The sequence below is a fragment of the Nesoenas mayeri genome (assembly GCF_963082525.1).
Source record: "Nesoenas mayeri genome assembly, chromosome: 4".
Classification (NCBI taxonomy): domain Eukaryota; kingdom Metazoa; phylum Chordata; class Aves; order Columbiformes; family Columbidae; genus Nesoenas; species Nesoenas mayeri.
In genome coordinates, this window is record NC_137540.1 from 59,963,376 (window position 1) to 59,977,461 (window position 14,086).

A 14,086-nucleotide genomic window follows, 5' to 3' on the forward strand; every position below is an offset into this window, starting at 1 on the left:
GGCCCTAAAACTATGGAAGGAGTAGGGTTGCCCCTTGTCACTTGTCATATAATAAAAGAGCTAGTGAGCAAAGTCTAGTAGAACTATACACCAAAATGATGAATACCAGAAGGCAGCTGCGGATGAGCAGATGCTTTCACTGCTCAAGTTGAACTTTCCTTGAAAGAGGCACAATATTTGATATCCCTCACTTTTACTTATCTGAGTGTGGTAGTGGCCTGCAGCATAGTTAGGTGAAGAATCAGTATCTGCTGGAGGGCAGCCTGAGATTAAAATAGCATATAAAGGCTTCACCTCTTTCCTGTAACTGTTAATACAGTACTGAGGATAAAGACTGCACCACCATGAATACCGTTGTGGGAAAAGAAGGATAGACCATTTAGTGACACAACTTGGGTAGAATCAGGAACAGATTAATTGGAGAGAGAAATGTATAGGATAACAACACTAGAATGGAGATTTAGGAGAAGAATTAAGATATATTCCAGAATACATATGAGTACGCGTATCAGCTCATCAGCTACTACTGTCATTAAGCAATAAGATTTCTGACATATTACACTGCTCCTTGCCAAGTGCCTAGCACAATGCACAAGCTGCCTTCTTTCTTAGATGGGCTTCTCTGGAATTACAGAAGTACACATCATAATAAACAACAGTACACGAAGTTCCATTTGTCTTTTGTTTTTACAGGTTCAATAGATCCTCCTGAGAAATTTGTCCTTTCCATAGCAAGTGTGCTTACATACTAGCATTCAAAACTCCATATTGTGAATATTAATACTGACTACCCAGGACTTGAGATATTATTTCCAGGATTTATCTCTTAGAGTATGTTGAACTTATTTCAAATGATGGACAAATAAACAAAAACTTTAAAGAGCTGTGAAACAGTCTACATTAAAGCAAGGACAGAGAAAAAGGCAAAACTGAACCAGAGCCTAAGATGGTTATGTTGGATAAAACACTTCCAAAACATGTATGGTCAGTGTGATCAGACATTGGACCTTTACATATTCAAAAATGAGAGGAGAAGCCAAAACCAGCTAGACAAGTACTTTGGAGGCATCCAAAAGATCCAGACTGGTTCTACACAAAGTGGCGGTTTTTGTTTGTTGTATCATATTTTTTTGGTTGGTTGCTTTTGTTTGTTTTTTGTTTAAAATAAAAAAAAAAAGTAGCACATTACCAATTTGCAAGTAGTGCATTTTCCCTACAAAACCAAATAAAGCTTTAACACAAGAAAATGGCCTTTAAATACAGGCTACTTTACAGTCCTCAGGAAAACTGTCAGTATCAATCTAACTTAGTCATTATATGTAGGAAACTGAATGGAGATCAAATGCAGGCCACTGAGATGACTAATACAAAGGATTTTAATTTTATCCTCAAAGCCTCTTCAAACTCTCAATGGACTTATGAGTCTGGAAATGTGCAACTGTTATGACTAGGTCAGTGCACAAAGAATTCCGAAATACCAGGGATTCTTTGCATCCCACGATATATCAAACAAAAAACAGATCCCTTTCTCTTTTCAAAGGGTTTTGTTCAAACAAATACATGCACAAGAGCAAGTAATTCTTCACCAACATTTAGTCAGTTTGCAGAACTTGTAATAGCTGAAATCCATCTAAAGGCCAGCAGCATTCAAGAGTAAGATATAAATATGGGAACAGAGATTTCAGATTTTCAAGAACATGAAGAGGAATATGCAAAAATCGCTGTTTTTTAACGTAGTTTATACACATTAGTGTGCCTTAGAAATGTATCTGTGTGGCAACATATATGTGTATACATGCATATATAGACCCCCCTCCTCATGCAAATATCTTCTTATGGCATATATTCTATATTAAATTATATGCGGAACTGGAAAATATATGACACCCCAATTACAAATTATATAAATATGGCTGTTCAGTACTTACAAGACTTGTACAAAACCACCTCTAAACATTCCCAAGATTATTAATTCTATCCGTATATCAGAGACTTTCTGAAAAAGATATTCTGATATATCTGATATATACAACATATATCTTTCTGGCAGGGCTGGAAGTTTTCTGTCTCTAGTGAGAATCACAGTAAAAGTCCAGCAGAATATCCCCAAAGTAGTTAGAAAAAGGGAAAGTTGGACTGGCATAATAGGAGCAAGCAATCTCACCACTGCTGTCAACCTTACCAAACTGGCATTGATTTTTCTACTGGATCATAACTGAGCCGTGGTTTAGATTATTATTGGCACATATCTCTGAAATTTTTTGTCTGATAAACAGCTTTATTGAGTGGTGTCTAAGCCTGTCCATTTTTTTAATTTCCTCCCATCCAGGTACTTACAAAATACATGATTTCTTAGTTAGAGTCCACTGATTCTAGTAGTCATAGGTTGATTGCCCTAATATCTTTTGAATTGCATTGAAAGCTGAATCAACCTCATGAAAAGCTTAGAGGCACTTGAAAAGTCTTAATTTCCAAGTCATAGCGATGAATCCCACATAAAGACTGAGCGTCAAGCTAGAAGCTTAAGTTTGAAACAGGCTTACAGTTTTGAAAAATGTCCACTTCAGATCAATGTTACACTACCAGGCCTACTGCAGCCAAATGGCTTGCAAACACCATCAGATATTTTTTATATTATGGTCAGACTTTGGTATGAGTACCCTGTAGAAAAGTGCACAGACTGAAAAAGAAGAGAAACAGTGATTCAAAAACCCACTTGTCTTTAAAAGACAGGACTTTTTGTGCTGTGATAGTATGAAAGGAATGAAAGTTTCCCATTGCATTTGCAAGTTGCATGCACTGTGAAATAAGTCAGAATCATATTACTGGAGTGAGTTTCCAGCTAAACAGACCAGTAGCTAGGATTGGCTGTTTAGCTAGGACTAGGGAAGGAAACAGGAATCAAGGAAAGGACATGGTAAACATGGTGGTCCATGCAGTGAAAAACAAATGTAAAAAAACCCTATGAACAAAAGAGTCAGCTTTAGGTGAAGTACAAACTTTCATTATAAAGAAAAAGTAGAATTCATGGCAGACTTGCACGCAGGATCGGTAAAAAGAAAAACAAGAAAAAATTCAAGATGGAATCCAAACCATGTACACTTCCAAATGAAAATATAAATACCAGAACAAAACAAAATAACCAAAATCCTCAAGGTCTTCATGTGCACTGTTAACAGATTTATATTCTGAATGGAGTGTTCCCATAACCAAAATATAACTGTTCACAGGAAAACTAATAGAGAAGGTAAGTAAAAATATGTGACATGGAATCTAAACCACTGATGAATAGTTTCCTGGTAAAGCAACATCTCTTCTGTGGTACTGAATAACCAGTGTGTTATTCAGAATTTAACTGAGACAAGGTGAAGGGGAGAAAGTAATTTTGCTGAAATGAAAAGATAGGGATGAAAGTGAAATACTCATTGAGGGAAATAGCAGATTTACTGAGTTAGGCTACTTGGCTTTACTGAAGGGAAATGTTAGAGAGTTCCCTGATTTGGGAAGCATAATATAATGTTTTAAAAATGACACTTGAAAATAATGAAAAAAGATTGTGAACCAAATGTCTCAATTCAAGGAAGCCTGACACCAATGTGTGTGTACATTGTTTTAGACATCTAATAATATTGTAACTGAGGCTTCTGTAGGAGCTTGGCTAAGTAATTATGTTTTTCAAAGATGGGAACATTTCTCTATGTAGGAAAATAAGCAACAGACTAGTTTGTTTAAAAATAAGCAGTGGATAAAGTGTCAAAAATCCTGTGAAAAGCTTCCAAAATTTAATCAGAACCAGCAATAACTCTTTTCATAAGACAACTTGCTTAATTAATCTGGGGAGGCTGGCTCCTGGTATGGAGTCTCACTGTAACCAGCGGAACTCTGTGGGGTCAGTACAGTCCAAACAAACACCACCCTCCAAGGTCAAGACTGGAATATTTACTGCGGTTTTGCAGCTAGATCTACAGGATGATGCAGACTTAAGCAGCCAGACAACACTATTAAATACAGATGATTAATTGTGTGCAATCCTTGATTAACCAACCAAAGTTATATGTTTGCTAGATTTACAGGTTATTTTGTGTTTCTTCTGTGTATGCTAATTCACTCTTATGTCTTGGTGAGATTATACATCACAGAAAAACTTAACTCTGGATTTTCCAATATATAAAGATGTAGCACCACAAATAATGAAGAACAATGCAATGAGGTGAAAAAGGATTTACATCATTGTTACTTTGAATATTTGGGCAATAAATTCAAAATACAGTCAAATATAGCCATGTCAGCCACTATATTTCTGAATGAAGAGGAGAGCTCTAACACAAATAGACAAGGGCTTCTGAATATAATAGCACATTGCTAATTACAAGCAAGCTAACTGAAGAAACAAGCTTAAAATCACTAGTGTATTAGCAAATCTGAGTATGATATTAGAATAAAATCTAGAGACAGAATGTAAAAGAAATAATTCTCTGTTTTCTTAATCAAAATCACATTCTTGTAGAAGACTTATTCGCTGTTCCAAAGCTAAAATAGCAAATGTATATTACAGACTTATTGATAATCGCAAGAATAGCAAATTCAAAAAAGTTCACAGTCACAGTAGGATGCAGTTTATACCCACAAATCTGAACTTTTTTTTAAATTTGATTTTAAAGTAAAATTCTAGATCCAATTCATTGCTGGACTGTTCGTGTCTTTCACCATTGCTTAACTCTGTTCATCTGTGCACAATGCTTGTGGATCTCAGTGTAAGATACGATTTATTTAGTTTAACATTTCTCGTGTTTTTACATATGGTGTTTGGCAACAACAAAGAAATATTAACTTTAAGGCCGGTAAGCTTTCACACAATTAAGGAAAACAAAATGATGGATCATAGATCAGAATCATTAATGGCAATAACCAAACTAGTAGCAGGTAGCTCAGCTTGCCAAGGATATAATGTATATTCCTCTTCTATGAAAATGCAATAAAATGACTTCAATACTTGAGCTTTAAATATAGAATAGTAATTTGAAGTATATTAAGCTAGATGAAACAGAAAATTTTACGAGTGATGAAAAGCAAGAGTAGCAAAGGTATCTCTTTATTCTAAGCTGTAACACTTGTGTGTAATTCTTACAAGAATGAGGATTATGATCCTGATTCAATAAAATAGTTAAACTTTTTATCAAGCTTGATATGTCATGATTTGCATTACTCACATGCTTAAATTTTAGGCAGGAACTTATTTCATTACCAAGTGAATTGAAAGTATAATAGCACCTCAACTCCTTTATTGTAGTAGCAAGAAGGCCATGGAATGAAGTTTTGCAAAATACAAAAAATATATATATATTTGTCTAGGGCTTGTCAAAACTGAGATGATTACTTAAAATCATCCTTTTATTTCCTACTACTAAAATCCTCCAAGTATCCTGTAGATCACTAATAACTTTCAGGTTCAGCTGACAAGTTAATACAAATATTTATCACATACTCATCTGCCTGATTTTGATGCTGAACTCAGTTCACATCCCCTGGGTGTTTGATAATTTGTTTGTGAGAAATCTGTTCTTGATATAATAAGTAATTTTAATATGTTATAGTTCACACTTGTGTAATACATTTACTGTGACTACAGTTCTGTTTAGGATTCATTGTTTTTCTACCTTTAATCACATTTACAGACATTTAAACTATCAGCAAGACTAATTATACATAGGTAGCAGCTGCTTGAACTTGAAATGGAGAATTGAGTCTCTTCATAGTAGCATCTTCCCTTTATATTCCATTTGAAATGCTATTTTTCATGGACATAGAATTTAATTTTTTTTGTTTCCAGAAGTAAATCCTAAAATTCTGTAATTTATGCTACTGGAAATCAGTGACAAAGCAAAATTTTCCCCAGGAAGTACAGATGTTGAAGTAGTTAGTGTAATCTGCTTCCTTTAAAAAAAAATTAAAAACAAGAGTAAAAAAGAACTCAACTTTTTTATTTATTTATACTGAGCTTGCACTTTTTCTAGTTTTTTCTAAGGACAAGTACTCTTTCATAAAATCAACCAATTTCACCCTGGGATAGTAACAGAACAATATAGAAAACAAAAACAAAACCAAAAACCAAGCAAACAACAAAAAAACCACGAACAAAAACAATCACACAAAAACCCCCAACTTAGGAAGTAGAAAGACAAACAGAACACTATAACTGTTGTCCACATTAGTAATAATAAAATGCAAATATGACAGCATGTCTAAATGGAATACAGCTTTAAGCATGGAACATCTGTGGATGGAATCACTTTCTGGAAACATCTCGTGTTTTTTTCATCAGTTACAGAGGAAATTTAGGCTCAGAGTTTAAGTTTCAAGAATTATTCATCAGATGTCTAAATTAATCAACATAGGTGGTATAATTGCAGCCTTGTTCAACATGCTGTTTCATGGATAATGAAAATATTTTTATTACTAGTGAAATATTGCTTTATAGACTACACGATATATTAATCAAATTAAAGGCAAATACAGTACTACATTTACTTTTAAAACTAAATATGCAACTTCATAAATATATCATAATGATTATGTTAGCTTCCAGATTGTGTAGGTTATCAGATTGTACAGAAGATGTTTTACGTCTGCTAGTGAGATAGGTGTTAGGCAGAAACTCGAAAGAAAAAAAAATCAGGAATACCCAAAGTAAGTGTCATAAATTCCTACACTATTACCTTTCTTGTACCATAGCCTTGGCTTACTGTAGTAGTTTCTATAGATATTTGCAGAAAAAAAAGGCCATAGAAATTATAAGCAGGAAGATTGTCATTTTAAACTCCAGCATATTTTCTAGTACTAAAATCTAACAAAGAAATTAAAGAAAAACAGTGCTATAAACCAGAGAATACATAAGAACAGAACCAAGGTATGTCTTGAAGGTGATGAGAATAAATATTTCAGAAGATCACCAGGTAAACTTTTTTGTTAGTCCTGTCAGTGGCTGCATAAAATTTTAATATATCTGAAAAAAAGACAGTGAAGGTAGTATTAAAGTGCTCCTGGACAGCGATCTGCATGTTCAACCACATTCTTCTGACATGTATTCACAGCAAGGGCCAAGTGTCTACTTTGAGGATTTGCAGTGAGCTTTCTAAATTATATCTACATATGATATATTTGATCATTTGTAAGAACTCAAATCCATGCACCTTTAAGGAAAGGAAAGTGAGAAACGAAAGTATGTGAAAATAGGCTTTAAAGACAACTGACCTTTTTCCACTTCATTCAGATTAGCAGCTTGCAGTGACAAAGACAGAAGAGACAAGAGACTTTTTACATTGTAATACAACAGCATAGCACATTAAGCTAATGCACAACTACAGCAGCAGAGAGGTTGATATAACAAAATGAAGCAAGCTTCAGAGTCTCACCTACAGCAGAGCAAAACAAACAGGAAAGGTAAGAAGTCCATGCCACTGGTGGCCTAAGAAAGGTTTTACTTCTGGATCAGTTAGATCTGTGATCTAATGACTGATGGTAATGAGCAAGAGAAATGATCATCTGTAATCTGCAGAGTGTACATAAAATGACCTGAAGTGTAGTAGACTGAGATTAAAATAAAGGAGATGATAATGTTAAGAGAATAGCAAAGTTAAAGAGTGCAGGACATAGTGAGGTATTTTAAATGTTTTATTTCTCAAGGTTTCATCAGGCACTCTGAGTGTCTCCTGATTCCATTGGCTTATACTGTTGTCTCAGAGTTAGTCTGTGATCGGAAGAAAGCTCATGGTATAGTGCAAATACCATTCTTGTCTTTCCACCTGTAGCTGTGAAGGTAATGTAAAATTTAACTGAGGAAGAGAAAAATGTATTCCTGATTCTTAAGCAAAAAAAAAAAAAAAAAAGCTTTCTTAATTGTTTCTTTTAATTCAACACTGTACTTGAGAAGTGTTTTCACACTTCCAAAATTTTCAAGGGATTGTTAGGAAAGTCAAAAAGTGACTGGTTTTGCACTGTAACATTCTTTACAAGACTTTTCACAGCTTTTGCGTGTATTTTAATTTGAGAAGTTAACAAGCCCTCCACATGAAAATAAAACTTTAAAGAAGAATGATGTACTTTTCATACAACCAGGTTTCAGCTGATTTCTTCCTTATACTGTGCTACTGAAATCTAAAGCATATTTGCAGATAACCATTCACCCAGAAAAATATTCTGGGCTTGTGCACTTCTACATGCAATATATATATATTTGTTGTGACATCTTGAACACAAGAGAATTTGAAGTATTGCCCATAGAATTAAAAGAAAACAGGACAAACCTATGGTGGTATTTTCCTGCTATGTATACTGTTCTAGTCTCCAGCAACTTAACAACTCAGGGATGTTCTGAACTAGAGATCAAGTATCTTTGAATTTAAAAATATTTTTACCGACTAAATATATAGCCTGTTTTCCTAGTAAGTTTGCCCAGCTAGCACATTAAATTACCTAATGAAAAATACCTTTCATAAAAACCAAAACAAAACACATTAGCAATATGGAGATTTGATTTTAACCTGTTAGAACAGATACCAAAATCCAGATCTTTACAAAGTTCCTCATGAAAAACACTGTATCCATACTGGACAGGGATTCTGTTACTTATCTTTCAAATTAGGCTATAAGCCAGAGAAATAATAAAAAATTCCTATAAATACTTTGGTACCTCACAGACACTTGAGGCAACTGTAAGATTACTTTATATCTGAACACTACCATTTCTAGATCCTGATGTGTCCAGACTACTGCCAGTCTAATTCTTAACACTGAAGGTTATTTAATTATTATGCAAGCTCAAGGATGATGGATGTGAAGACCCCTCAACTATTTCAATGTTTTATATTTTCTCTTTACAATTAATCTCAAAAATTACTTTGGATCTCACATGTTGTGTCCTATCCTCAGATGCTTTGCAAGATAAGTAGTATATTGTAGAATTCTGTGCTGTACCCTATGGAATGAAAAACCCAAACTTTTGTTACAATTTTGGTCCAATTTATCAATAAAATGAGTTGAGGCTCTGCTGTTTTATGTTTAAAACCCACGTGTCTTTGGTTTTGGTATGGTGCTGGAAAAAATCCAGTGAGATAGTGTAAATGCTCAACTTTTTTGAAAAACAGAAAACTAAACTTAGTGATTACAAGTAGATTGTTTTTCTTTATTTTAGAGCCGATGAGAAGGTTCTCACCTACTCACATGACTTAGTGACTTCAGTAGCAATTATGGTTAGGTATTGCACTGGTAAAAGCAAATCCCTTTTTCTGAAATACAGTTAGCAAACAAAAACTCTTGCCATGTAAACTGATAGCATTGTCCTTTGAGAATTTCCCACAATTATGAATCAAATTAAAAAATACACTTTCTTGTGTTTTGAGTGAAGCAGGACAACTGCAATAGACAAAAATGTTAACGACGTTTATGTGCTCCTTTTTGCTCTACCCATATATATGTATAGAGAAATGCTAAAATTGCTGTTTCAATTGTAAATGTAAAATGCAAATTTCAGTTACCATACTATAGAAATGCAACACTTAATCAAAGTTTTAGGCTATCACATATAATACAAGCCTTTGTATCTGCTCCATGGATATTCAATACAAAACGGTCTCTCCCATGACATACTGCGAATACAGCAAGCTGTTGATTCAAGCAGTTAAATGCACCTAGAGTAATGTCAAAAATGAAGAAACAAATGACACAAAAACACCTGCAAAGCTGCACAGAAGGAACGCACGTGCACATGAATTGCCCACTATCTAATAGATACATGAAACCTCTTAGCATGAAGCCACTGAAGAGGAATACTGCACTGATGTGACCTTGATTTGCTTTCTTCCAGCCTACACAGTAGAACATCTGATCACATTATTAGGGATACGGCAATCGATCCCAGGGTAGCTGAAGCTTGACCGACATAGAGCTCAAATACAGTTAGAGGAGAAATAGCAAATACCTGTCTCTACTTACTGATGCTGTTACCTATTATTTGTCTCTAAGGTTTGAATTGTCAATTGCTCTTAGGTATTAAGGTATCAGTACTTGGGAAAATAGTATTTTGTCTAAGCAGAAGATTGTTCTTCCAGATATGGACCATCCACTTATTATTAAATACCTTATGCTGGCTACTTATACTTTTAACCTGCATTGCTGTAGATATTATAGCTTATGCTATATGGGGAAATTTCTTCCAAACATTTACCCAGCATAAGTACAGGATAAATACATATATGAGATTATGAAGCTGTATTTCCTATATACCTGTGTTTTGTCATCTTCACTCACTAGGGGTTTCCAAGATTTAAATATTTACTTTAGATTTGAATAGCATAAAACATTTGAGCAATCCAACAGGTTGTAGAACTAATGATGGACATAGCTTGCATTAAAAGGAATTAGCTATGTTTTCTAAAATTAAATTAATTCAGGAGTTCACTTCTCCTCCCAGTTTTCCAGAGCTCAAACTTAGTGCTCCCTCAGGATAGTGAAAACCTCATTGGACAGAGGCAATAGGATTGATTAAAGATATAGGATGACTGAGTTGAGTTAATTATGGTGGATTTTACATTTATTTTTTATCCATTTCAAATAGTAGTTTCGTGAATTTAAGCAATTTGTTCTCCTAGTGGTCAACTAGCTGACAGAAAATAGATCTATCTAGTCATAAAAACTACAAATCAGATCAATGTAAAGAATAGATCCTACTTCTTGTTCTCCAGTGTTGCTGTTCTAACTATCTTCCATTCCCACAGAGATGGTGACAGCAAACAAAGACTCTCTGTCTCAAAGAGAGGGGAATGCTTTGGCCTGGCTGCCAACTGAGAGAAACAAATAATTAGAAACTCTGTAATGATATTTTTTTTTCATACTAGAACAGAAAGCATCACACTCCAAATTAATGTTTCTAACAGAGGGTAGGACAGCATTCAAGGATGCCAAATTCAGTTCCCTTCTGGCACAGATAGATTCTTTTCTGCCCAATAGGTAACATGAGGCATACAGGATAAAAGCAGAATATTTTTCAGATTTCTGCAGCTACAGAGGTTCTTCATTGGGGTGTCTGGGTAGGTAAACAGTAGGGAGAGACACATTTTGAATGATCTTTTAAATATCAAATGCTGTAATTTCAAAACTAAGAAAGGAACTAATGAGTGGGTATTAAATTTACAACACAACAAGCCATACAGGAGAGAAATATGGGGAGAAACTTGGTTTTAAGTCAATTGTAGAGTAACTACTAATTCACCTTCAAACTGAGGAATATTACTGTTCTGCTAGGAATTCTTTAATTACTTGTACTTTCTCTTATACTCCTACCTGTATATTCAGGTGGACAAAGGCAAGTATAATTATTAATTCCATCCACACAAGTAGAATTATTCTCACAGTCATTGTCTTCACAGTCATCAACATTTACTTCACAATTTTCACCTTCAAATCCATCTGCACAAGTGCACCTGTAATACAGAAAATAAAAGTAACCACACTGACATTTTAGCTGGTGAGACCAGACAAGAAGTTCTGCAATTAACAGGTACAATAACTCATAGTCATTATCTCATAAAGGAACAAGGTTGCTATAATGTAAGCCACCATATAATAAATGTTTATTTTTCATATTTTAAATTACAGAAAAAAGGCTTCTAAATTTGTGCTTTAATCTTTAGTTTAAGGAGCTTCTTAAATTAAATCACTGAAAATTCTTTTTGAAAAGCGTACTAACTTCATCTTGTAAGATCAGATTATATTTCTTATGGAAAGTGACGACTTTTTTTTTTTTTTAAACAGTTAAACACATGTAAAAGACTGTGGAAATAGTATTCCACTATCATTCAGTTAAATAAACCAATATAAAGTTCTGTTTAAGATTCCATACATAATACATGCATCAATATATAAAAACAAACCTTGTATAAACTCTTCAAGGCAGTAATTTTTTTTTTGCTTTTACATATGTCTATACAAACCAAATACATCAAATTAGATTGTAAATGTAAAAGATCACTCAAATTTGACTACACATACATTTTCATGTAACAGGCACTATCCATAATTTCTGCAGCTTTGATTATAAGATCACATTGATTTTCAAAATATGTAGTGTTTAAACAAATAAATGAAAAAGGTCAAATTTTGAGACATGGCTATGTCACTTTAAATTCTAGAGGCATAACAGTAAGCTGTATATGCTTAATTTTTGATAGAAAATGATTTAATCTTCAGGTAGAATTTGGAGTAAAAATAAGAATAATGTCATAATGAATTGCAGGATAGTGAACTGCATCTTTTTGAAGTGTCATTTCTAACAAGCTTGAGGTGTTGATTATTAAATGACTAATAATTTCACATAAGAATGCTAAAGAACTTTATTTCATAATTCATGAAGTACATCTGGCGTAATTGTACTGTGTGATTAAATAACTCAAGATTAAAAATATTCACAGCATGTTTATCTGCTGGCATAGTGAGTTTCAAATTAATCATTAATTTTCTGTTTCACTGGGATTTGCATTTTATCATTTACATGCTGTTTGTTGAAGTAATACACACGACAACAGATGAATTGTGAGATTTTTTCAGCAGGGATCTAGCTAGCTATTAATTAGCATAATGGAGTCAATACTATGTTGTCTTGACCTGATATGCCTGAACTAATCACAATCATTCGTTATTGTTTTTAACAGATTCAAAGCTTTAGGTTTCCAAGGACGGCAACATGTTCTGAAAACTTCAGGAGCACTGAAAATCTGCCTTTGCGGTGCATATACCAGCAAACACAAAGAACCCAAAGATTAACACCAAAAGTATTTCAGCATATAAAACTCAGTAGTTTTCCATCCTCTTATTACAACTTAAAACGACTTACCAGAAACCATCTTTTTCTCCTTCTTTCAAATGACAAGTTCCACCATGGTGACACGGGTTACTAATGCAAGCATGAATGGGAATATCGCAATCTTGACCCTATCAGGGAACAACAATTATAATTTAAGAAGAAAACACAGACACTAGTGGAAGGGAGTCAAATAAAACTTCAAGGTTGTTAAGGAGAAGCTTACATTGCGGTAAGCTTTTTCCTCTTCATGCAGTACCTACCTTGAAACCATATGGGCAAGTACATCTATAGAAGTCAACTGGATCATTGTTGCAGGTTCCATCATTTTTACATGGATTTGACAAACAGGGGTTACACTTAGCAAGAATATTAATATCCACAGGCCCTTAAAAATACAAATTTGATAGTCAGAAACAAACAACTATGTATCTCACAGGACATATCTGCCACATTTCTTTAAATTTTAAAATGAAATTTATATTTTAGACTTCATGGTGATTCTATATGAGTGGAATGCTGGACTACTCTTAATTCTTTTGACATAACCAAGTATATTTTGGGTTGGGTTTTTGTTTTAATTATAATATTTTAAAAAAAAGCTGGTCCCAAAATAACTCCCACTTCCCCATTCTCTGAAATCTGTACAGTTCTGATCCATGATTATGACCTTCTATTTGTATTGAAAAAATGAAGAATACAATTTCAGCTTTTGTCTCGTTAGAGGGTAAAACCTACCTATGAGAAAAAGGGTTATCACAGTTTGCAATCTCACCCTTGATGGTGTTACTAAGAATACTGTTTTAAATGTATTTTTCTCTTAATTTATTTATTATCTGTAGGATCACAGAGGTGACAAAATGAATCAGTAAAATAACCTGTAAATTGGTTGAACAAAGATTATAAGGACGGAATTCAGAAATGAATATTCATAAAATCTTAAGTTTCAGAAGCCAGACTTAGAGCTTTAGCCTACAAAAATCTTATCCCTATTATATACCTATTTTTTAGACATTTATTTTTCTGTTGTTTTACAATTTCAGTACAGCCTTTTCATGGTGAATTTTCAAGTTAGAAACAATTTTTTTTTTTTCTTTTCCAAATCCCCGAAGAAATCACTTGCTATTTGTTAAAAGTTAGGAATCACCTGGGTATGAATAATGATTCATTTTCATACACCTTGTGATATTCAAAAAACTGTTTAGTGTAAGAGAAAAGGGGGTTACTTGGCCA

General features: G+C 33.8%; 1 protein-coding gene across 2 annotated transcripts in view; it reads right to left on the reverse strand.

Annotated features, from left to right (window-relative positions):
- The window catches only part of SLIT2 (slit guidance ligand 2), a gene marked incomplete at both ends in the record, with an annotated part of 263,549 nt that overhangs the window by 24,439 nt on the left and 225,024 nt on the right, over positions 1–14,086 (reverse strand). For both annotated transcript variants that reach the window (XM_080343319.1, XM_080343318.1), the window contains 3 exons: positions 11,338–11,477; positions 12,887–12,984; positions 13,117–13,241. In XM_080343319.1, the coding sequence (XP_080199445.1) occupies positions 11,338–11,477; positions 12,887–12,984; positions 13,117–13,241 (363 nt within the window). The remainder of the gene's footprint in view (positions 1–11,337; positions 11,478–12,886; positions 12,985–13,116; positions 13,242–14,086) is intronic.